At 39.3% G+C, this 23,059-nt stretch overlaps 3 protein-coding genes and 1 long non-coding RNA gene across 4 annotated transcripts; 1 reads left to right on the forward strand and 3 right to left on the reverse strand.

The window, feature by feature from the left end:
• Positions 1 to 3,416: 3,416 nt before the first annotated feature.
• LOC5567717 (coiled-coil domain-containing protein 97) lies at positions 3,417 to 4,824 on the reverse strand. Its single transcript, XM_001657586.2, has 2 exons — positions 4,712 to 4,824; positions 3,417 to 4,652 (listed from the first exon to the last, which is right to left on the reverse strand). The coding sequence occupies exon 2, from the start codon at positions 4,631 to 4,633 to the stop codon at positions 3,458 to 3,460; it is 1,176 nt and encodes a 391-aa protein (XP_001657636.1). The 5' UTR covers positions 4,634 to 4,652; positions 4,712 to 4,824; the 3' UTR covers positions 3,417 to 3,457.
• Positions 4,825 to 8,107: 3,283 nt separating this feature from the next.
• On the forward strand, positions 8,108 to 9,587 carry LOC5567716 (transforming growth factor beta regulator 1). The gene is made up of 2 exons (XM_001657587.2): positions 8,108 to 8,479; positions 8,539 to 9,587. The coding sequence occupies exons 1-2, from the start codon at positions 8,225 to 8,227 to the stop codon at positions 9,466 to 9,468; spliced, it is 1,185 nt and encodes a 394-aa protein (XP_001657637.2). The 5' UTR covers positions 8,108 to 8,224; the 3' UTR covers positions 9,469 to 9,587.
• Positions 9,588 to 10,771: 1,184 nt separating this feature from the next.
• On the reverse strand, positions 10,772 to 11,270 carry LOC110675899. The gene is made up of 2 exons (XR_002499897.1): positions 10,990 to 11,270; positions 10,772 to 10,919 (listed from the first exon to the last, which is right to left on the reverse strand). It is a non-coding gene; the product is annotated as an uncharacterized LOC110675899 (long non-coding RNA).
• Positions 11,271 to 13,347: 2,077 nt separating this feature from the next.
• LOC5567715 (etoposide-induced protein 2.4 homolog) lies at positions 13,348 to 23,058 on the reverse strand. Its single transcript, XM_021846454.1, has 4 exons — positions 22,848 to 23,058; positions 22,543 to 22,784; positions 16,819 to 17,496; positions 13,348 to 15,644 (listed from the first exon to the last, which is right to left on the reverse strand). The coding sequence occupies exons 1-4, from the start codon at positions 22,860 to 22,862 to the stop codon at positions 15,269 to 15,271; spliced, it is 1,311 nt and encodes a 436-aa protein (XP_021702146.1). The 5' UTR covers positions 22,863 to 23,058; the 3' UTR covers positions 13,348 to 15,268.
• Between the last annotated feature and the right edge of the window lies 1 nt (position 23,059).

Raw genomic sequence — 23,059 nt, forward strand, 5'->3', positions numbered from 1 at the left:
TCCAGCGATTTTTCCAATTGTTACTGTAGCATATCTTCCCAAGAATCCTACAGAAAATCCCCAAAAGTTTATTCAAAAAAAAAATTTTTTTTTTTTTTCTCATAATCTCAAGTCTATCTGTTCTACGAATACTAATTCTGCAATATGAGTCACAAATTATTGTCTAATAAATATAGAATTGCAAGAAAGTACGACTATAACCATTTACTGTTTGCTTCATAATCCAAATTTGCTCGAACTAGCCATTTTTATGTTCGTAGAACAGGTAAAAAGTAAGGTCACGAGTGGCTACTTCTAAGAATTATTTCAAAAAATCTTGCAGGATGTTTTCCGGGGATTTGATTAGTTTTTCAAAAAGATCCTTGCAAAATCCAACAATACTTCATTAAGCAGGTAATGTGTGGTATCCGACGTACATGTGTATGAAACTTTCGAACAAACTATGGCCAAACTAGCGACATAAACCCTTATAAATGCTTCAAATAATTTGGGTGTACACATACCTTTTTTTTTTTCTTCACTACTGTGAAATAGCCTTTGAACAGTTCGATATTATGATTGTCGACTTATTTTTTAATGTTTTACCAATATCTTCTCACCGCGAGACAAAAATTCAAAACTAGTTTTAAGTAAGCCTCGTATTTTTCCTCCATAAACCGACTAAAGGTGACTCCCAAACAGTGGCGCAGCTAGGGCTTTCGGGGCCCGGTGCAGGGTCAAATGTGGACGCTTAAAAAAGGGACGCTTTGCTAACATACAATTGACATGTGTTTATTCAACAGAGCTGGTAGCGGCTGTGTATCTTAAAGTATGAACTTAGAGACCTCATGCCTGAAAACGTGATCAAAAAGAGACTGATCAGGAATCACTCTTTAACAAAGATTCCTCAGAGAATCCAATCAGTCATCTCTTAGAGGGCCTTTCTTCAAAATTCTGTGAGGATTTCTCATGACGTTACGCCAAATATCACCATATGTATTTGAAGATTCCATGGGAGTGAAATTCAGATGTTTGCTCAGTTAATAATTCAAAGATGTTTTTTCAGTAGTGCATTGAGCGATTCCTTCACAAATTTTACAAAGAATTCCTCCCAGATTTTACTCTGAAAATTTCTTCAAAGAGTCGTTTATCTAGGAAGTGATCTTCCTCGGCACTCATCTAGCCTTCCCTGAAAAAAGGTGGGTACGTCTAAACTATATCCTAAAAATATGACTGATTCTGTTAAAATAGATGATAAATTCCCACAAGAAAGAAGTCTTTTAAGGATCTCCGGATTGCTTCTAGACTTTGTATAAGTATCCCGAATCACTGATAAAATAATTATTGTAAAATTTACCCAACTAAACGCATAATTTCCAGCAGGATTTTCTAGAGAAAATCCCTGGAAAATCTCGAGTGGAACTCTTGAAGGAATTATAGGAAGCATTTCTGTAGCATTTTGAGGTGTGAAACCCTAAATGAACTATTAAATTGAATACTTTTGGAGAGATGTATGAGTAATCCCCGTTTGTATTTATAGTAAAATTTCTGGAAGAATTTCTAATAGATTTTGTTGGAAAATCTTTGGTAGAATTTGTGGTACAATTCCCGTGATAAACTATGTGTTAATTCCTGGAAGAGTGGTACAAAAATGACACAAAGTAATACTGATAAAAATATATCTAATAAGGATAAGGAGATAAGGAGAAACCAATTATTTGAAAATCATCACAGGTAAAAACAGTTTTGATTCGAAAACTGTATAATTGTGATGATTTTAAATAGTTTTTCTTTTTTGTTCTTTACTTGTTTTTTTTTTCCCTAAAATTTGTAAATGGCTTTCGAAGAATCAAACAATTGGCGAGATCCCTCGGTTGGGCTCGAAGGCAGGCCCTCCTGGCTTAGCTTTTAAACACACTTTATGGCCCTCTTAAACGAGCCAAATGTGTTAAAGTTCACGTCAATAAAAAAAACTGATCAAAATAACAGCGCTTTCAAAGAAATTCTTGTTTTTTTTTTCTCGAAAAATTTTTACACGTTTTTTTTTTCAAACCTAGAATAACCTATTTATAATTTCTCGGAAGTATTACCGTAGAAAGATTTCTCTAGTTATTACTCTGAGATGGTAATTATTGAAAAAAAAATCGGTAAACCTGAAAGAAGCTTTCTGTGAAATGCTGTAAGAATTTCTGGGTGAATTCGTTTGGCATAGCTTGTAATCGTTATAATAATTTCTGGAGGGATCTCTGGACGAGTCTTAATAAATCAGTAAACCTATGGAATAGTCGTGTAATAGTCTTTGGAGCACAAACATTCGTTTTTATAAAGGGTTGGGTGCCGGCTTGGTTTAGTACATATATGGCTCATAATAGAAATATTTCCAGAGCAGTTCTTGGCTTCCTCAGGCTCAAGTCAGGGCTCCAGGATATATGAAGACACGATGCTCTGTTAAAAATTACTATTCCATAAGGTTTAAATGAACTCTAAATCCATTAATTTATCTGGATGCTGGCTCCTTCAGCGCATTACCAATTCAGTTTTCCTCCAAACCTGATTTATCCTTCCTATATACATTTTACTGTGTTAAAATCTGAACTTCTACTGCTATGAGAAATATTCTGCATGATTTCAGGCCCGTACAAACTCGGGCCCGGTGCGGATCACACCCCCTAGCTAAGCTAATGCTCCCAGATCTTTTTCCTCCCTCACTAATCAATACCCATCCCACGGTGATTTTGGAGATGCATAGACATTCTCAAGAAACAGCAATCGTTACACACTAACATTCCTGCCCCATCTCAACTGAGTGTAAGGACCTGGCCGGCGCCGTTATTGATCAATAACATGAGATCTGCTAAAATGTGCACCTCGAGAATAAGCGGAAAGGCAATTTGGATCGAAGTGCAATTCTTACAGTCAGTCCATGTTATGCTAAAATCTTCCAAGACTTCCTTAAGAGTCCAGAATTTAATTCAGGAGTTCATCAGAAATGTCTACAGAAGCTTTTAATAACTTATAAATTTCTTTAAAATCCCGGAACTGTCAAGATTTTTCAAAAATTTTCATAATAAATTCCCTTGGCAATTTCGTGGAATTGTCTACAGAATTTCTAGATGAATACCTGGTTGAAATTTAAGAAAAATCCTGAACAACAATTTTAGAGCAAATCCTATAAAATAGCTGGAAGCATCTCTGGAGAAATCACTGATTGAATTCTTGAAGATGTGCTAAACGAAAGCTTTGGAAGAAATCGTAATGAAATCGAATAGAGAGGCACTGGAAGCATTTTGCGACCAAAGTTCATTTCGATTCATGGTTCCAGTTTATTCTCTAATTCAAGGAATTAGGTCTCCAGTTCCTATTTTCAACCCTTTCTTTCCAACGATTTTGACCGACTATTTCTTTACGAAAAAGAGAGAGATTGAGTGAGACTGATATAAAAATTCAACACCACGTTTTTCTCTGATGAAGGATACTTTTACTCGTCTTCTTCACTTTCATATTCACAGCTTATGTCTCCCATTTGACTGCTTATTTGCTGCACATTCTTCTGGTTTTCCAAATGTTGATTCAAATGCCTCATGTAGACATCCAGATCGTCCTCTTCACTATCTTCGTCTTGTTGCATGTCACCATTCTGCTCTTCTATCAGTCCGCTCTCCAACTCATCCATCCCGTCTTCCGTGTCGAAATACCGCTCCTGTTCGTCCTGTTCCAAAATGTCCAGATTATCGTACTCGACACTTTCGTCGATTTTGGAATAATCAAAATCACCATCCTCCCCAGATATAAATTTGGAATACATCGTCCCCAAGAACTCATCTCTCAGCAAATCCCTTTCGCCTGCAGTCAGCATGTTCACCGGGACAGAGAACCTTTTATTCCGCCTCTTTGCTTCCAGTTCTCGTTGGATATTCTGCTGCCGCTCTTCTTCCTCCAGATCAAAGTTTCCCCACTGAGCTCTCGAGAACCCAGGCGAATCCGGTGGCTTCTCCTTATAGCTGTCCTCATCGTCATCCGCCAAATCCTGCTGCCGTTCCTCACTTTCCTGTTCCTTCTTCAGAGATTCAGCGTTTTCCTTATCGATTCCACTGAACAGTATCGCCACAAGACTATCATTTTTGGCCCCCGTAGCGTCCCGCACCTTTTTCTCCTGCTCCGTCAAATACTGTCCCACCAGTTGATCGTACAAAAGCGGTTCCCGTTGCATCATCTCCGTTTCACTAAAATAGTTCCCCTCCTGGACCAGTTGCTTCAATGCTGCGTATCGCCTGTTGCGTACTTCTTGCTCTCTTCCGCCGTGGTGAGATTTTCGAATCCTGTCCAAATAGTAGTCCACCTCATATCGCTCATCCGGGCTGTAGCAACTGGTTTGTGGTTCCTGCTCGAAATACCGTAAATGATCTTCCCTGATGAATGCGCCGAACCGGGCAAGGAACGTAGTGTGACTTTTATCGAGAACCTGTCTGAGGATTTGCAACTTTTCGTCGTCCGTCAGTTCGGGATCGTTGATTTGCTGACTTTTGTAGAAGACCTTCTGGTCGCGACAAATGTGGTCAATTAAATCGGATTCCAAGACCATCGGTTCCGAGTCCGGTTGGGTGGTTGGTGGTGAAGGTGATACATCTGGGGTGATTCGGCATTCCTCCTGCATGTTAATGTGTCACTCAACTCTAAAATGAATATATTTTATGAATATCCAGTAAATTTTGTTGATATTATACCACTTTACTTTCAATTTACAGCAAAACTGATGCAAATTGTAATTCCAGCGCTCAGGCGGTCAGAATAAAAAAACGTTTTGTTTGTAAATAAAGTCACTTGCCCGTTTTGCCCCTTTTTGGTGTTATGTTATTAGGTCGAAAAAGGATTAGATCGAATCGTTGTTGGAACATTCTTGCTTAACCTTCCAGTCGTCGCACGGTTCACCACCGCCAGAACAACCACGCTGTTGTTGTGAACAAAAAGCGAGGTTTTTGAAACAGTGGTGTACAAAATACAACAGCGCGACGACTGAAGTGTTAATTTATGATCTTGGCCTTAAAGCGATTGGTAACCAAGTGAGCAAGGAGATCATTTTTTACCTACACTCAGGCAAATGGACTATCAAAATACATAGGAAACCCTTATGAAAATTTGCCACAAGGAATCGGGTTGAAATTCATAAATTTGCCATATGAAAACTAAATTTGAAAACAAAACATGTTTACGCGGCAACCTGGAATCGAACCGAGAACCTTGCGATCGATAGGACCGTGCGTATACTACGCTGCTGAGAGAGACTCACGAAGAGGAAAAATCTCAACGTCATATGCAGTCCAGATTCCGCTGTCACGAAACGTCAAATGCAGCCCGTCGTTTTTATGGGTAAAAAAGTGAAAAGTATTTATTATTTTATTTTATTTTATCTTTATTAAGGAGACTTTCAGCCAGTGGCCAGGCCAGTGAAAAGTATTGTATTCAAAATAAACTGTTATTAAAAACCTAAGTCAGCGGAGCAGTTTTTTTTCCAAAGATACTGCTAAATCTAAACACAAGACTTATTATTTCTAAGGTCTGCTACGTTTACTGGTATGGAATTTCACTTAAAATGCCGTTTATGCTTCGGTGTGATGCAAACGCAATATTTTTTTTGCTGAGATGTTCATGTGAGAGTTTGAACGACATGCGTATGATTGATGAAAACACGGAGTGGAAAAAGAAAAAAAAACTCAGCAGTCGCAGAAAAAGAAGACCGTCTCCGCGAGTCTCGTCTCAGCTACGCTCCTATCGACGCCTTCAAATGGAGTGATGCTAGAACGATACATAAAGCGTTCGCATTGCAATAATCATTCCACCTTTTATAAGGCAAAATGTATGAATTTCGATAGTCCAGTTCGCTGCGTGTACCTTGAGCTTGCTTGAGCTTGAGTTTGATTGGCCGCCTGTGAATGCTACATCGCCAGATCAGCTGCACTTACAAGGAACCAACTGCTTGGGATTAACAGACACCCTCAATGTATAAGTGCTGGTGATCTTCTATTTTTAGGCAACAATGGTTTTTTTTTTTCTATCTTTATCAACTAGATTTTTAGCCCTGGACTAGTTCATCTCGGGACCAACGGCTTCACTTCCCTTCCGAAGGAAGTTGTCACTGAAATTTTTTTAAGTGACTATCTCGGGGATGGGATTCGATCCCAGGTCCTCGGCGTGAGAAGCGTGTGTTCTAACCACTACACCAGGTCCGTCTCTCAGGCAACAATGGAGCCTGCCACGTCAGAATACAGACCAATGTGGGGAAGGGGCAGAAATTGATGTTGCACTTTTACTGGCCCACTGTAGACCGTGGAGTCCAGTCCGACTGCATCTACGCCAGTTCATGCGGGAATGTATGGGTTGGGGGAAAGGTATGACAGACACGTTTGCTGTTTGGTTAGCAGACTGCCTACGTATCGAATAGTTTTGAGAGTTTTGAGGGACGGACCTAGGATTGAACCCATGACCTTCTGCTCATGAAGAAGAAGCGGTAGCCAACTGACCAACCCTGTTTATTTCGAGTTGGCTTTACTCAACATTAAGCTTGTCGATTATACTTTCTACCCAGAATCTCTCGACATTCTCTTTCTTCCTCACGATTTTTGCTATTTTTGACAAGAGAGCTGCATCTACCCAATGGGGATACTTTGGCCCATATGTAAGCCAAATTTGAGTAAATGTAACTTTTCCTATGCTTAGGATGAAAGAACTCAATTTTTCGTCAAATCCGTGTAGCTTGTTGTTGTTTTTTATTGAGCCAACGAATATTTAACGATGCTACGATGAAGAGAAGATCTCTCGCTTAATTTATGATCTCGCTCAGAAAACCATTGGTAGCCAAGTGTGTAGCTTGTTTTTACTTGTTTCAACCAGTGTGAAATTCTTTATAGTACTTTGTCCCGCGATGGCGATCGCCAACTATTTAAAATGAATCGATATCTCGATCGCTATCAACAACCACTGACTGGTTGATCGGGACGATTAAGAGAAGATCCTATTCTATTTCTCAATGGTGATAGTTTTTATCTTGGTTCGTTCATTTGCTTAAAAACAACGAGCTACACACTCGGTTACCAATGGCTTTTAGGGTGAGATCATTAGTTATGCGAGATTTTGACAGTCAATAGACCAATGCACGAGTTCATTATTTGACGTGAGACCGGTGTCGTGCTATTTATGTGGCAATAGAAACGAGTGAATTTGGCACTGTTTACACGTCAAATTAGAATTCGATCCTTTTTTATTAAATTAAGCGTGTACTAGAATAAGGGCGTGAGTAACATGATCGATTTCTCTTCATCGATTCGCTCTGTACTGAATAAAGGTGACAAGATGAAAGTTTGTTAGCATTTTTTCATCTCAGGACGCAAGAATGCTTCGCTGCCAAGCATCCTGAGGTGACAAATTCCTACTGAACTTGCATCTTGTCACTTTTATTCACTAAAGAGAGGATCGATGAAGAGAAATAGATCATGTTACTTACGCCCTTATTTATTATTTTTATTAAAAAGATTTTTAGCCCTTGCCTAGTTCATCTCGGGACCAACGGCTTTACTTCTCTACCGAAAAAAGTCGTCACTATCTGGGTACTGCGGACAGACTCAATATGCTTGTCAAACGCGAGCCTAATTGACGGACCCAAACATTTGAGATTGTGGTTATGTTGCTTGCAGAGCAACTATGAAGAAGTATTCGGGTCTATTCTACGAGTGGCGTGAGGTGAGAATTGTCAGTGTCGTATAGCGAGATGACAATTCTCGACTCGAGGGAAGTCACTCTCCATTTGATTTACACAGCGAAGTCTAAGTTTTACCGCAACTCGACAGAAAAATCTTCAAATTAAGGCTAGTGTGATATGCGAATTTAATTTGTTGTCCCCATATATTTTGCAAAGGAGCAAAAAATACATAGTAGCGCAATTGCATGACATTCGCACTAATGTTCGGTAGATCCTTCGAACCGAACCCTTGACAGCGACCGTGTCGCGCGAAGTCGTGTCAGTTTGACAACGAGAAAAGTCATAACAAACACCCCCGCACCGTGCCGTGACTATCCCGCTTGCCCATCAAAAACGCTCCGCGCTTCGCTGGTGTGCGTGTGTTCTCTTCGTTTGTACGAGCAAACCAAGCAAAAAAAAGACAACAGTGGTGAGCGTTTCCATACAAACTACTTATACCTACTCGGCGTTCGCTTTTGAGGGGCCTATTTATCGCATATTTTTTCTTATTGAATGAAAAACTTCACGCTGGTGGCAGCAGCAAATCGACGCGATTACGTATATGCTGTTGGCTTGCTGCAAGTGCGGAAAAAAGTCCATCGATCGCGACGACGGCTGGAACGAAACGAGTTTCTTCAACTTCTGTTGGCGGGAGGCGCGATGCAGAACCCAACATTTCCGTTTCCCGCGGTCCCAAATCCGGCGGTTAACGAGAAATACCGTCGGAAGTACCGCCGGCTCAAGCGAGTTATGAAAAATCTAGTCTTTGTAAGTAGCGTGGAATTGGGCTGGGGATTATAATTGAGCCTGGTCGTTTTATTTTCTAGGAAAACGCTGCCCTTTGTGATCACGTTGCTCAGATCCAGGAAAACATCCTGCTGGTCAAGGAGGAGCGACGGTATCTTCTGAAGAAGCTGCTGGAGCACGAGAATGATATGGAAACTCAGATGGGAAGGCCATGTAGCAAACTTAACGAATTGATAGCCAATAGCTTACCTCCAAAACGACAGTACAAAAAGCGAGCAGTGCCAGATGGTAATGCAGCGGATTCAACGCCGAAAACCAAGGGCCAATCAAAGAAGGGTCGGTCCAACGCCAGTTCAACTAATACGGATAAGAATGCCGCCACCAAGAAAAACAACGTTCCGTTCAATCAATCGGGCCATCCCACCTATCCGATGACGGTGGCCGGTTTCACAATCTATAATCTGGGGGAAATTGTGCCCGACCGGTCCGGCTACAATACCGAGTACACTATTTACCCGGTTGGATACACAGTAACCCGACCGTACGGTCATCTAAAAGACCCCCTAAAAAAATGCATTTACACATGCCGGGTTCTGGATAACGGCGATTCTCCGCGTTTTGAAATCATCCCGGAAAACGACACGGAACTGACCATTACGGGGAATTCGACCGATGCGTGCCACGCCACCCTTCTTCAGTGTATAAATGCCTCCCTCGATTGCCGCAACATCGACGGGAGACCCTCCGGCGATTGGTTCTTTGGACTGTCCCACCCGACCATTTGCAGTCTGTTGCAGAGTTTCCCTAGTTCAAAACGTTGTCTCAATTACAAGGGCATCAAGAAGGAGAACTTTGCTAACATGGACAAGGCAAACGATCCGACGCTGAACTACGAGGCCCTGCAGCGGCACATAACGATTTCGGCGTACCATACGATGCCGGAGATTAAGGAAGAACCGCCGGACGAACTGCTCGACCACTCGGATGGGAACTCTTTCAGTTTGTCCTAGTGAACATTGAGTGAACTGCTAGAAGAAAATCAGATCTGGTTTCTGGGTGAATGTTGTGTGTCCTGAGTGTGATTGAGGTACTTTAATAAAGGGATATCTTTTATGTGAATTAAAATGTAGATTATTTTGCGTTGTGCCAATTTTGAGTCCAAAAATTTCAAAAGTCTTCCATGATAAAACGATCAGACTTCCCGCTTTTCGCGGGACAGTCTCCCATTTTGATCATTTGTCCCGCGGAATGTCCCGCATTTTCTTCAATCTTAAAAATATTTCGCTAAAAACGCGAATTAGCATTAAGCAATTCGCACAAAATCGTAGATGGTACTAGACCATTGTATGAGGGTTGTCGCCTTGACTCTTGACAAGATTTACGCGTCCTCCAACAGTTGAAAACTGTCCTGGTCACGTCCTTACGAATGCTTAGGAATGGGAAGGAATGATTAAGGTAAAGATGCATCGAAGCAAACTCTCAAATCTTCAAGAGCACAGCTACTTTTTGGCTAATTTGAAAGCATCAAATGGTAATTATATTTTGGAATAAAATAATGCAGCCCGTCCCTTCAACTTATTGTTTATCTTCCCGATATTACTTCCTTTTAATTGGAAATAATTTGGTAATATGGAATCCCCCTAAAACGGAGCAACGATTCATTTCCCTGACTGATCCTAAATCGAAAAGGTTTCCGATCTAGACTGTGCCTACGGCTGAAGAGTTAATACTGATATGTCAATTTACTACGTGAGCAGAACAAGGAGCGGATCGATTCCAAAATTCTATGGTAAAGTAAGCCTTCGTATATTCCCTTTTATATAAATTATCCTTCTCCTTGATGTCCATGGGATGAGACCACTATAATGCTAAGAAAATAATATCACAAAATCTAAACTGTGTAAATGTTCAATTAGTAGAAAACAGTATCTTGCAGAAAGTTCGAAGATAGCATTGTGAACACTCACAAAATAGAAATATTAGTAGTAGAACGCTAATGGCGATGTTATCACAAAACTGAATTAGTTTATTATCACCTTTAACTGTATCTTTTCATTGTTTGTGCGATGCTGTGTTGTAGTGGATGATTTTAAAATTTGTTTGACACTTTGAGGACCGGTACTCAAGCTGTCAGAGCGTGGCAAACTAGATGTTGGTAACACGAACAGCAGCGACATTAGCATTCTTAGGTTAATGCTTCTACTACTCACAATTACTTTTGTACCGCAGACAATGTACCAATATGTTGTTCGTGAAAAGATTATATAAAGATAAATATTACAAATTGATCAGATTAAATAAAACAGAAAATAAAAGTTAAGTTGATTTTTATTAAACCAATCAAACGATAATGTAGACAAACAATGGCGCTTCGCTGGTACTATTGAAACGCTTCGGTTTTTTTTGGTGGTTGTTCCCCTGCAACATCGCTTCATGATATTATAAACTACGGATGAAGAACCTAGAATTGGCATACAAATTCATAAATTTGTCAGTCTAGACAGTAGGATTGAAACCAGTTTTTAGAATACCTGCAGTGGCAGCTTTCAGAGCTTCCCTTGAGCAACGCGTGGATTTACGTGACATTTTGAACGTTCGCTCTTTTTTATGCATCTGATGTCAGGTCAACTGTTTGTAATTTGAAAAGCATACTTCGATTAAGTTATGCGAAAACTCCAGCTCATTGTTTATCATGGCAACGAACTTTCTTGATCATTCATTAAAGTCTGAGCGAGCAGCATAGCTCGCTCACAGAGGGTGGGTACTATGATCATTGCAGGATCGCACTCACAGTGATCGCTCGCATCTTCAATGCCTGATCATAATTATCATCATCATCGACATTTTAAAAGCAGTTTTTTCTGTCCAAAACCAGAAATTACTCGATGAATATGTGTTCACTGTTTGTCGGTTGGAGAATAGAATACAGTAATAGTAGTTTACGGAACAAGTTGCAGAATGATGATTTTTACAGCACGAGTTGTAAATTTATCCTCCGAGGCTTGCCGAGTAGGATAATTACGACGAGTGCTGTAAAAATCGAGTTCTGCAACGAGTTACGTACAACATTTTTTGCAATTTCGTACAAGACCACTTGAGGATATCAGAAATTATATCGGAATGGATTCACCACTATTTTACAATTTACGAAATATTGTTGTATAATGATTCATTACGCAACTCAAAACAATTATGTAATGAGAAAACGTTGTGTAATGAATCATTACAGCACTGGTTTCAGTTGCGTAATGACTATTGCCGCACTGCATACTTCAGGGCAGGAAAGTAAACCGTTTCATGATAGATTGGCGTGATGAAAAACAGCCTATTACGATCAGAAATGGCAAAATAGTAGTTTTGAAAAATTACGACGAGTGCTGTAAAAATCGAGTTCTGCAACGAATTACGTACAACATTTTTTGCAATAGGCCTATTTCGTCTGTGACTTACATACTTCTTCAGTGTCGAGGGCAAGAGTTCGAATCTAGTTTGGGGCAAAATATCGCTGTCCGATACTTTTATGACAGACATACTTTATACTAGCCATAAATTTATGTTTTCAGAAAAATGCACATTTATTTTTTATTAAAAAAAATGCCCAAAACAGGGTTAATTGTACTATATCCAAATACAATATAACAATTTTTTGCAAGGCTAAACAAAAACGTAAAATTTTGGTGATTTTTTTTTCGCACAATCATTCAAATTAACAAATACAAAAAAAAGGTGGAAAGACAATTTGCAAATTTTTCTGCGAGATAATATATGGCTCGAACATTTGCCCCGCTGAATCGAAGTTTTGCCCCACTTTGGGACAAAACTTCAAACTTATATGCAAATTCTAATAGAGTAAAGTGGGGCAAAAGTTTCTTTTCAAGAATTCTGATCAGTTCAAAAAAGCTGGTGGCTCGAACGCTATTCAAGTAAGGGCATTTCACTCCAACTATCATAGAAATCTATTGAGGTTTGTTTTCAACAAATTCGGATCTCGACATGCACATTAGACGTTCCAGCAAATCTGAGAGCCATTCAGCAAGTCTTGCTATTCTCGATTCAGAAAAAAAAATATACAAAACTGTTTAGCTTGAGGGTTTGATTTTGGTTTTGGAAACCACATGTGACAACATGTGTACTCTAAAACTCATGCTCGATAAAAAAAAAATCAAAAATCACATTGATGGCATTCAAGCCAAATGTAATTTTTGAAAAATATCTGTATCCACTTATTAACAGAAAATCAAAGCATTTGGGAGCATTCTACGAATGGCGTGAGATGAGAATTGTCGGTCTCGTATAGCGAGATGACAATACTCGACTCGAGTGAAGTGAATCTGCTTTTGATTTACACGGTGAGTCACTTCAGTCGAGTCGAGAATTTTTACTTCGCTATACGAGACCGACAATTCTCACTTCACGCCACTCGTAGAATAAACCAATTGTGTTAAGAACAAGATTTTGATGTTCAAACAAATTTTCAGATCGGCCATGTTGAAAGGCCATGAAAGAAGGCTCTGTAGAGAATTCAAAATAAAATGTTCCTAGACTTCCTGCTTCTCAGCTTAGTGTTTAATTAGCACTTTCACAATTATTAACTGAGAGCTGTCTTTGCCAGAATAGCCATTATTCGCATTCATATATCGTGTGGCAAGTACGATGATACTATATGCCCAGGGAAGTCAAGGATATTTCCATCACGAAACAATCCTGTACCAACCGTAAACCGAACGCAGACACCTTCAGCATGGCTTTGCTTTGCAGCCGCGGACTCGGCTAAGGAAGGCCCCCAATAATATTGCCCCTAATAATAATGATTGTGGTCTTAACATGTTGTCTCTCACCGTATAAGTCTTACATTCTTTCTTTTCTATCTCAAATAATCAATCCTACTATTCTCAAGAAATCTTCTTGTATTTCCTTACTAGAGAGGAAAAAGCAGTCTGATCGTTTACATTATTTTTTTTCCTTACAAAAAACGCATAAATCTTAAAAATCACTTTAAGTTTGTCTCACGTGGCTGGTCTGGTTGCTAACAACGTCATTACTTATAGTGACAAACGGAAAAAAATTATATACTATACGTACCCTAAAAACTCGAAAAAAAAACATTTCTTTTGTAGAACCACAACAGAAAAAAAAAACGCTTCACAACTGAAACCGAAACTGAGCACCATTATCGATTTGATTATTTTCTTCGAACCGCAATCCTACTGCAAATTACCAACGTTATTGTTGAATATGGGAGTGTTGTCTTCGTGTGTATTTCTCTTAATAATGTCCGCTTCTAAATGTGCCTCCATTATCTTGCTTGCTGCTAATAGTGTTGTGTTTGTTTGATCGGTCGCGTTCAACTGGAACAATTCATGTGGTTCCGATTTTATCACCAAACCCACGAGTTCGTCGCATCGTGGGCGAAAGGCGTGAGGCGTTGTTCTATCATATTTACTTCTTTTGGGAGTTAGTTACCTTCATATTTTGAACCACTTGTATGACATTCTGGAAAACTTCTTTTTGAACTAAAGAAAAATTTCGTTTTAGATACCTTCGAGAATTAACCCTGGAATTTTTCTAAGGGTAACCCAAGCAAGAACTCTTGAAGGAATCTTTGAAAGATTTCCTAGAGTAGGAACTGCAGAAATTTGAGGAAAAATTAGTGTACAAATCTCTAGAGGAATTCCTGGGATAGTCCCTAGGAAATTTTTCAGAGTATTCTTTGTCAATATTGTTTGAGCTAGTAGCGTTAGAATACGCTTAAGGATTGCCTGGAGTAAACTCTGAAGGAATGTCTCTAAACATACCGCGAAAAATCGCTGAAGCAATTTATGGGAGAATTGTTGGAAGAATTTTCGGAGATCGCTGGAAGAGTCCCTGAAAGTATTCCAAAATATGTCTATGGATTAAACATTAGTAGAAGAATCCCTTATGTTTTTCCTCAAGGCATTTATAAAGAATGTGTGGAATAGTCACTTAAAAGTGGCTGAGGAATTCTCTGGAGTTTTTAAAATCTTGCACCAGGATTTTTTGCAAACAAAAAAAAAAAGGAAAATGCATGACTTTAGAACAGAGCGTTGAGTTAATCATTATTGAAAATTTGATGATTAGACGATAAATCATACATAAAGCTTTTCGATTCAGTTTTTTTTACTTTAATCGTGCGTAGGGAGGGGTAGGTGAGGCATAGTTAGCATATCAAGAATTTGGTCATAATTATTAGCAGTTAAGCAATGCAATGTTAATGCTTTTTTCGTTGCACACATTCAATGTTAGCGTACTATCAAATAAAATAGCAAGTAAAATGGATTCTCGCTTTTCATAACTTTCTCATTGTACCTCACTTCACTATATTATTTCAAAAGAGCATTCGAAAGTAAACAAGAAAAGGGAAGAATGATGACTCTTATTCATAATGAACAGTAAACCCATAAACATTTTTTGAACTTTGTTACAGCAAATTAATCACAAATTTCATTCACAAATTGTGATTGAGTTTATTATTGGTAATTAACGCTCTGCTTTAGATATAATTTTCGTTGAAGAAGATTAAATAAATTAATCATTTTTGTTGAATTAGATTAAAAATCGTTATTTTTAGAGAATTGCATTAAAATAGTGATCAAGTCTCTACAGAGAAACCCGCCTCTTCCAGACATAAAAATCACAGAGCTATACCCATCTACAACTATTCGACAAAAAATGGTATTTCCGGTATAGAGCTCAGTCAAAGTTTTCCAGATAACGTCACACACAACCATGGATTTCCACACGAGAGGCTACTGCTGTACAAGTGAGTAGGTACCTAACTGTGGTCCTAGTTTACCGTCTATAGTTACGATTCAACAGTGATTGCTGCTGCAGTCCAGCGCTCATGACCGAGCCCGCGGTCGATCCTCCCACTGTGGAACCCATGCTGGACGACGGTGATGGTGACGAGTGCCGATGCTGTCGATGATGGTGATGATGATGGGGCTGTTGTTGCTGCTGGCGCATTTTCTGCTGCTGGTTCAGTTGGAAGTTCAGAGATGGCGTACCACTGCCGGAGAGCGGTGGAGTCATTCCACGCATCATGCCGACACCTCCCGGACTGCCACTGATCGGAGTCGACAGCGCCGCCTTGCCAAGCTTGGTGCGACTGCTGAACATAGCATTGGTGATGGCCACCACTAGCGAGAACAGCTTCAAAGGCGTTTCGCTGAAATCAAAGGATATCAATGAATTCTCCGTTATCGTTATCTGCATAGGTGTAAATAGGAATCAGACTTCGTGCCCTCCGAACGTTGCGTAATGGATACTACCATCAGTGCACCAGTTTTCGCTCATGTTCCAGTAGCCCGCTCACACTGAAAAAAGATAAGTTTACACAACGAAAATTTGAAAACTTTAGCCGCTATACAATTCAAATCGACGAATAAAATCATACTGTGGACATTTTTTTGTGTATTTACTCAAATTACCTTACTTTTTGAACTCGTGAGCGGGCTACTGGAACATGAGCGGATACTGGTACGTTGACGGTATATTTGGTTTGGAGAACCAACCAAGAATAAGACGATATTTAATCTTCGGACTGTCGCATTGTTGTACTTCAACAGTTGTGAATTATATCCTATCATTTTACCACAAAAATATCTATCGACACCAAACCAAAATGTATTCCTAAAGAATCTTCTAAAGAACAATATTCTACCGTTTTTGTTTACACTATGGCCCTTTATAATGCGGTAAAATCAACAAATGTATGTAAATACACAGAAGACGCATAGCAAACAATTTCACCTAGTATCTCACTTTCTGGCAGGAAATCAGAAAAATTTTAAATTTTGTGATTACGAAATTGAACATATGTGTAGTTCTGTGGAAAACATTTTTGCTCGATTGATTGAAAGGGAACTAAAGTAGAGGATGCCAAAGTTGGGCATTTTGTATGAAAATCGACATGCGCTGCTATTTTCAGAACAGAGCAATGTACGTATTTTCGGCCGTTTTGTTCTTTTCGTCATTAAAGGTATTTTCTTCGTCTAAATCTTTTGAAATGCGGCAGTCAGATTAATTTCTATGCTAGAAGTATTACTTCTTCTTTCTGGCATTACGTCCCCACTGGGACAGAGCCTGCTTCTCAGCTTAGTGTTCTTATGAGCATTTCCACAGTTATTAACTGAGAGCTTACTGTGCCAATGACCATTTTTGCATGCGTATATCGTATGGCAGGTACGAAGATACTCTATGCCCCCTATGCTAGAAGTATTAATGAACGCCAAATATTTGAAAAAAAAAAACATGTAGGGTGCCAACACCGTTCTTCGAGCGGTCAGGACAGGGGGTGGTCTCCCTATTTACGCCAATGGTTTTCTGCAGTAAACACTTACCAAACGGATACCTTCGGAGTGGCTTCGTTTGCACTGAGGATGAACAGAGGGAACAGAACCGAAAACACACAACCGCTGATGACGAGTGAGTTGGGCAGTTCGGATAGGATGGCCAGCGGCAGTCCAAACCCGATGAAGAACGGCCAGTTCGTTTCGATGTAGGTCAGTCGTTTGTGCAGCTCCCAGCCCATGTTGAACCACTTGTACTCGAAGGCGTACAGTGAGCACAGCAGACTCATGTGCACAATGTAGAGTACGCTGCATGCGAATGGCACCGGGATGGGCAGATACTTGACGAGGTTGCTCTGCAGCAGGAACAGTATCTGGATCAGCAGGCTGATCAGCGTATCGGCGATCAGTTTACTTATGCTGGGAATCAGCTGAGGCCTTCCTTTGCGAATTTTGTACGCCGAATCTGCGATGTCCTGAAACCAGAGGCTGTTGACGATCTTGCTGAGTAAGAACAATGGGGCGACCCAGAAGCTGTGAAACAACAACGAGAGCGATGGTTTCATCCAGCCCCATATGGTGGCCACGGTTCCTGAGTTCGAGAACAGATACGACAGGCAGAAGTTCAATCCGGGCAAGATGCCGTATTCGAACAGCAAGATACTCAGCATGAAGACTCCTCCGTTCAACAGGCAGCATTGCAGTACGCGGTGCAGGACCTTGGACTCGCTGAAAAAATATAGAATTGGGAAGAGATTTTTATTTTTTAAAGAGTGCGAGGTTCTTTAAGATCCACTATTTTAAGCAGTTGACGTGTTATTAGGATTTTAATGAAAGTCGTCCAAGTCGAACTCTCAACTATCGAGATTGTCTGATTATCTCGTTAGTTAGAAATCTTCTAAATTCCTCAGTTATAAAAGATGTTAAAACTTCATAAGTCATGGAACTTTACAAAAGAAGTTACAATAGTCATGAAATGCAAAAAGAAAAAAAAAAACGTTCTACTCACGTTTCAACAAAAAAAAATCCTTATTGGACTCTGGCTCTAAATTTAAGTATCCAATTCCGGCATTGAAAGAGGAAAACAAACTATTACTAAATAATTGCGAAACAGCTCTCAAACTTGCTATGCAGTTTGAAAACACGCTCAATCATTGAATCTAGAACTCACTAGTCTAATTGAAAATCAAGATACCTACTCACAATTTCGAAAGTATTCTCAATCAAAAGAACGTTTTCGAAAATTCCTGGGATACTGATTTAAACTATTATTTAAAAAAATAAAAAATAGGAAAGCCGATGATAAAATTTCATACAAGCTCATCAAGAAACTTCCAGAGAGTATTATTCTTGGTTGATATATTTAACAAATGCAGGGCTGTTACAAAAACTTTAAAATCTTATCCGTGAAAATCTCGGCTACCAAAACTCGCTCCGCGGTCAAAGGCGCCAATCCGCAGTAAAAATTTTCAAAAACTTCAATCCAGGATACCTGCACCAATGGTTATGGAAGTGGCAGTTGTTTAAACTTCAAGCAGTGGATCAAAACATATATTTCCGATGAAAATAACATATGATATTTTCCGTCCGAAAGAATGCTTCTAATCCATTTGATTTCTAAAATTTCGTCTTATCGTCTTACGAAATGAGATTTTTACGAGTTGGGATTTGAACCACTGCGATCATTAAGTTGATGTATTGTGGTCACGGTAGACACAACAAGGTAGGCTATTCCCACGTGTAAACAACGATTTTCCATCAAAACATGTGTCGTCATTCCTACACGGAGAAAATGAAGTACTCAAAAGTGAGTTCATTCCACTCAATTCGGGGGGTTCGTGCGTTAACCTAATTTTGAGTTGATGGGGTAGAAGTTGTTTTCATTTGCAGCCATACAAAAAAATACCTACTAGCTAAGTTCTTTTCACTCAACCGGCAGATCAAACAACTCAACTTCCAGTACTGTGCCACTTACTCAAATTTGAGGTAACGCACAAAGGTTCGGTTTTTGGGTTGTTTTGCTCTTCGCTCTCTGACAACAATAGAAGGAGCGAATGAAATAGGGAGAGAAAAATAACTCAAAAATAAGTTAAAAAATACTCAAATATGGGTTTTCCGTTTTCTCCGTGTATCGTCAAGCATGAGGCCTTGAGGATAGTAAAGGAGAGCATGCTTTGCTTTCTTTTGCACTCGTTCGAGTTTGTAATAGGAATGACATCACTGCCAAATGTCATTTTTCGGAGTATATTACCTTGCTTCTTTTTACCGTGATTAAGGTGTACCCCTGTTTATTTTCGCATATGTTCAGGACGACAAGTTACAATTTAGAATAACTGCCGTTGACTGATAGTGCAAAGTGCCGAAGTACCCCAATCTGGCATGATTCTTAAAATGAACTTAACAACCTTATTGGGATTTTCTTGGCAAATTTCAAAAGGACCCAGTATGCCCTTGTTGGAATACTGTCTTCTATGCGCAAATAGTGCTGAGCAGTACCAAAGCAAATGTTGAGAGGGCTCTACCTCACAGTCACAAAACCGACTGATATCAGGTGGGCTTCGACCTATCTTCTTTAAATGATATCTGGCCGGGCAATGTCCTGCAAGTAGTCCAATAACTATGCAGAAAGATTTTTTTATTTAAATGTAGAAGTCTTTCTGTAATTTGTTTATTTTGAGTTATAAAGAGTTTATACTGCCTTGATGTGTTTGTACCAATCCAGTTTGACTGTATCATATTACGCTACCATTTTTTTACTTCCATCTGTTGCACTACACATTTTGAAATTCCACAAAAGGGTTCTGGTCCTAAAAACTGAGTATTCGAGCCTCGTCTAGCTACAAAATCAGCTTTCATTTTTTTTTGTACTGGTACCCAGTACATGGAGACCTGGTTTTTCATTGCCAATTCCTTCTATATGTGTATGCATTCCCAAACCAATTTTGATTGGCATGTGTAGGATTCAGTCTTCCCACGAACAGAACCGATGTACAACTTTGGTTTGAACCTTGCAACTTGTGTTGAATCGCAAAAGCGCTGTACTTCGGTTTAAACTACGGTTCAAACTTGGGTTCAAATAATGGCACAAAGCAGACAGACAGGGAACGGTCGAAATCCACGCAGATAAATTTGCATTAAGAAATATTGTAATCATAAGCCTTATCCTGCGTGCATACATAAATTGAACTACTTGCAAGCAGGAGTAGTTACAAAACTCTTTTTTGGTAAGCCCATATTCTGTAATGCGATTTAGTGGAGGTGGACCAGATTCATCTCAATAAACTTCCAATACCTTTATTCGATTAGGCGGATCGGGTTGTAAAGCTCAGATTAACTTATATTTGAAAGAAAAACATGTATTTTTTATGATCAAATAAATAACTCGTTTTATTTTCTAGGAGAAGAGCACCAATTTTCGACCTAGCACTAATTTTCGACCCATTTGTACGATTTTGGCCTACTTTGTATGGATATCCGAAAATTGGCACAGATTTCTTGTAGGTCGAAAATTAGTGCTTTTTCCCTATAAAGGTTGTACCTCGCCGGATCGAGCCATGTCTTCAACTTGCCACATATATTCCCTCGACCACGTTAAGTCCATATAGTCATTGCACTACTGTCAGTGAAAAATATTAATGGCTACTGGCCAGTCTTCAAGATCTCCAGACTTCAGGGTGACTAACGGGCTAATAACGATTAAAATGAGAATCACTGTAAATGTCACTGTCTATTAAGGGCCGATTTCTTCACCATGGCTTAGGCCGTAAACTAGGTTTAAGGACTAAGCTTTTTAACGCGGTAACGAAAACTCTTGAACCCAGTGAACTCAATCCACCATTCCACTATTCTGAACCAATTTTCTTCCTCGTTGAGTACGCAGGCAGCCAACCACGGTTACTTTCTAAAACTTCCTCTTGTAACAGAAATCCATCTTGCCCAGTTTTAAACCTACAGTAATCTCGAGAGGATGACAAACCGTCATGGCTGATAACTCTGAAAAGCATCTGCGCTAACAAGAGGAATACGAGGAATCAGTCTAACAACAAATAATAAAACACAGTTCGACACTTTGACAAGGACAAACGTTTGACCAAGCCATGATTTGCAAATTTGCTAGAAGTGTACATTTAAATGCATCAATTTTTTTTTCAGAATATCAGATGCATCAGGAGTGATAATGAATGTTTTATTTAAGCAGATCAACTAAGATCAACACTTTAAAAAACATTTAAAAAAAGCGGTAACTTTATGAAAAAACAAGGATTTTACTACAGTCATCTCTCCTTTAGTAAGGGAGTTGCTCAACATAAGTCATATGAGCTGATAGCTTATGTTCTAAAACTATCAATATCACTTGCGAACTATAAATATCACTTTGATTTGACAACCAACAGCAGTGATGCGATATCGCACTCTAGATCAGAATCACTGCGCAATGAGTGATCACGTGGTAATTATCCAAGCTATCATTGTTTTTCAGTGACCAACACATAATTTCAATCCATCTGTAGCACTGTTAAAAATATCGTACAGATAAATTGCCATTTTATTTGCATAATGGAAGACTAAACTTAACCCGTCAGTGATATCCATAGTCTATCGCCATCAACACACTAGTGATGGAAACGACAGCATGATGCTGATGTGATATAGAATGATCCGAATTGTATTGCATTCGGCCTGTACAAATCAGCAAATTTCAAGCTTTGATAGTGACAGCGAGCAACCCTTACTCGATATTTCGTATCTCGATATCGAGTTAGAGAACCATAGTAAAAATTGGTTTTCATGGCTACCTCGATGGTCCCTTATTAATGTTATAGTGAAAAAAAACTTCAGTTGTTTAAGGTGAAGATGCATCGAAGCCAAAGTTCAAATTTTCAAGAGCACGAATCTGGAGAACCGAACATCCGTTCAAGCTGAAAACTTAATCGATTGGTCACTAGCTGGTGGTGACCAATCGATAAGGTTTTCAGCTCAAACGGATGTTTGGCTCTCCAGATGCTCTTGAAAATTTGAACTTTGGCTTCGATTAATCTTCACCTTAAGATAATCCGTACTGTAAATGTAAATGTACTAAAATTCATGTCGTTAGTCATACCAAACATCATCTGGACACATTATTAAAATTGTCACAGATTTATGGAGAATCCATTAGATACGTCTTTGGTTCTGTAAAGTAATGTCGATAATTTAATAATTTAGAGGCATTTTTCCGATAATCTGACCATTTAACTTTCTCACATGTACTCTAAAGCCAAGTCACATATAAAAGTGTACAAAACTTTTGATATCATCAGAACGAGAATATCATAAACCTTTTCATTAGTGCCTGAAAGGCATTGAAACGAGAAAACAACAACAACAATTCTTTACCAGTTCCGATCAATCACGGAGTAGCAACCATTGACATGTACAATCAGTCTATGCTATGCTTCAGGTTTCAGTGGCCGTCCATAAATCACGCCGAATTATTCGGGAGGCATGCCAAAAACATAATTTAAACAAATATAAGGAAATTAATAAAATAACTCTTTGGCTGTATTAAATTCCGAACAGCAGAAATTCGGGTTTCATGGACAGTCCCTTATGATAATCCATACCGTGGGGTTATTAATAGCGATAGCAGATTTCAATATTTCCAAATGGCTTGAATCCAACAAAAGATCTCCAAAGCATCTCGCTTAAAAAAGCACTTCGCCTCCTAGTAGGCGAGATTTGAAGGCGACGCAAAAAGCGAAATCTCATTCATTCATAAATAAAGGTGATACGCACTCTTTCCTCTTGACGTTGTCTTTGTTGTTTACAACACCCATCAATTTCGTTGTGCTGACCGATGATTGATGATGGTGGGCAACCGCAGCAGGCGTCGGAGTGGACAGACTTTCCTTGGTGGCACGTCCCGGTTTCGTTTGCTGCGATGTCGTCTTCAGGTTCGCTTCCCTATCTAGGTAGAAAACTACGGCTAATCCCTTAATGCTATCTAGTGTACCGAGTAATATTGCAGTCCCTATGTTCTGGAATGGGAATGGCGAAAACGGGTTGTTAGGAATCACAAATTGTCCAATCTTTGTACTTACATATAAGCTATCCATTGCGGGAAACCAATTTGCATGTAAATAATTAACTAGGAAGGTAAGGACAACATAAAATTTTGCAATTTCGTTACGACGAAAGAAAGGGTGTTGATTTTCTCTTATGTGGTTGCTCTACTGCTTTTGCTTATTCAAGTTACACACGAAAACACGTCTCATCCTCTCAAAAATACACATCAATGAAACCGTGAACGCAC

Source organism: Aedes aegypti, chromosome 2, assembly GCF_002204515.2.
Source record: "Aedes aegypti strain LVP_AGWG chromosome 2, AaegL5.0 Primary Assembly, whole genome shotgun sequence".
Taxonomy (NCBI): Eukaryota; Metazoa; Arthropoda; class Insecta; order Diptera; family Culicidae; genus Aedes; species Aedes aegypti.

Bases quoted from the DNA above. Each gene is read 5' to 3' on its own strand.
- LOC5567717 (XM_001657586.2), bottom strand. From the start codon at position 4,633: ATGCAGGAGGAATGCCGAATCACCCCAGATGTATCACCTTCACCACCA.
- LOC5567716 (XM_001657587.2), top strand. From the start codon at position 8,225: ATGAAAAACTTCACGCTGGTGGCAGCAGCAAATCGACGCGATTACGTA. The intron at 8,480-8,538 runs GTAAGTAGCGTG...TTTATTTTCTAG, and splicing joins TTATGAAAAATCTAGTCTTT to GAAAACGCTGCCCTTTGTGA.
- LOC5567715 (XM_021846454.1), bottom strand. The intron at 17,497-22,542 runs GTGCGTATCACC...ATATTTTTTCAG, and splicing joins GACAACGTCAAGAGGAAAGA to CGAGTCCAAGGTCCTGCACC. The intron at 15,645-16,818 runs GTAAGTGTTTAC...CTTTGATTTCAG, and splicing joins ACTCCGAAGGTATCCGTTTG to CGAAACGCCTTTGAAGCTGT.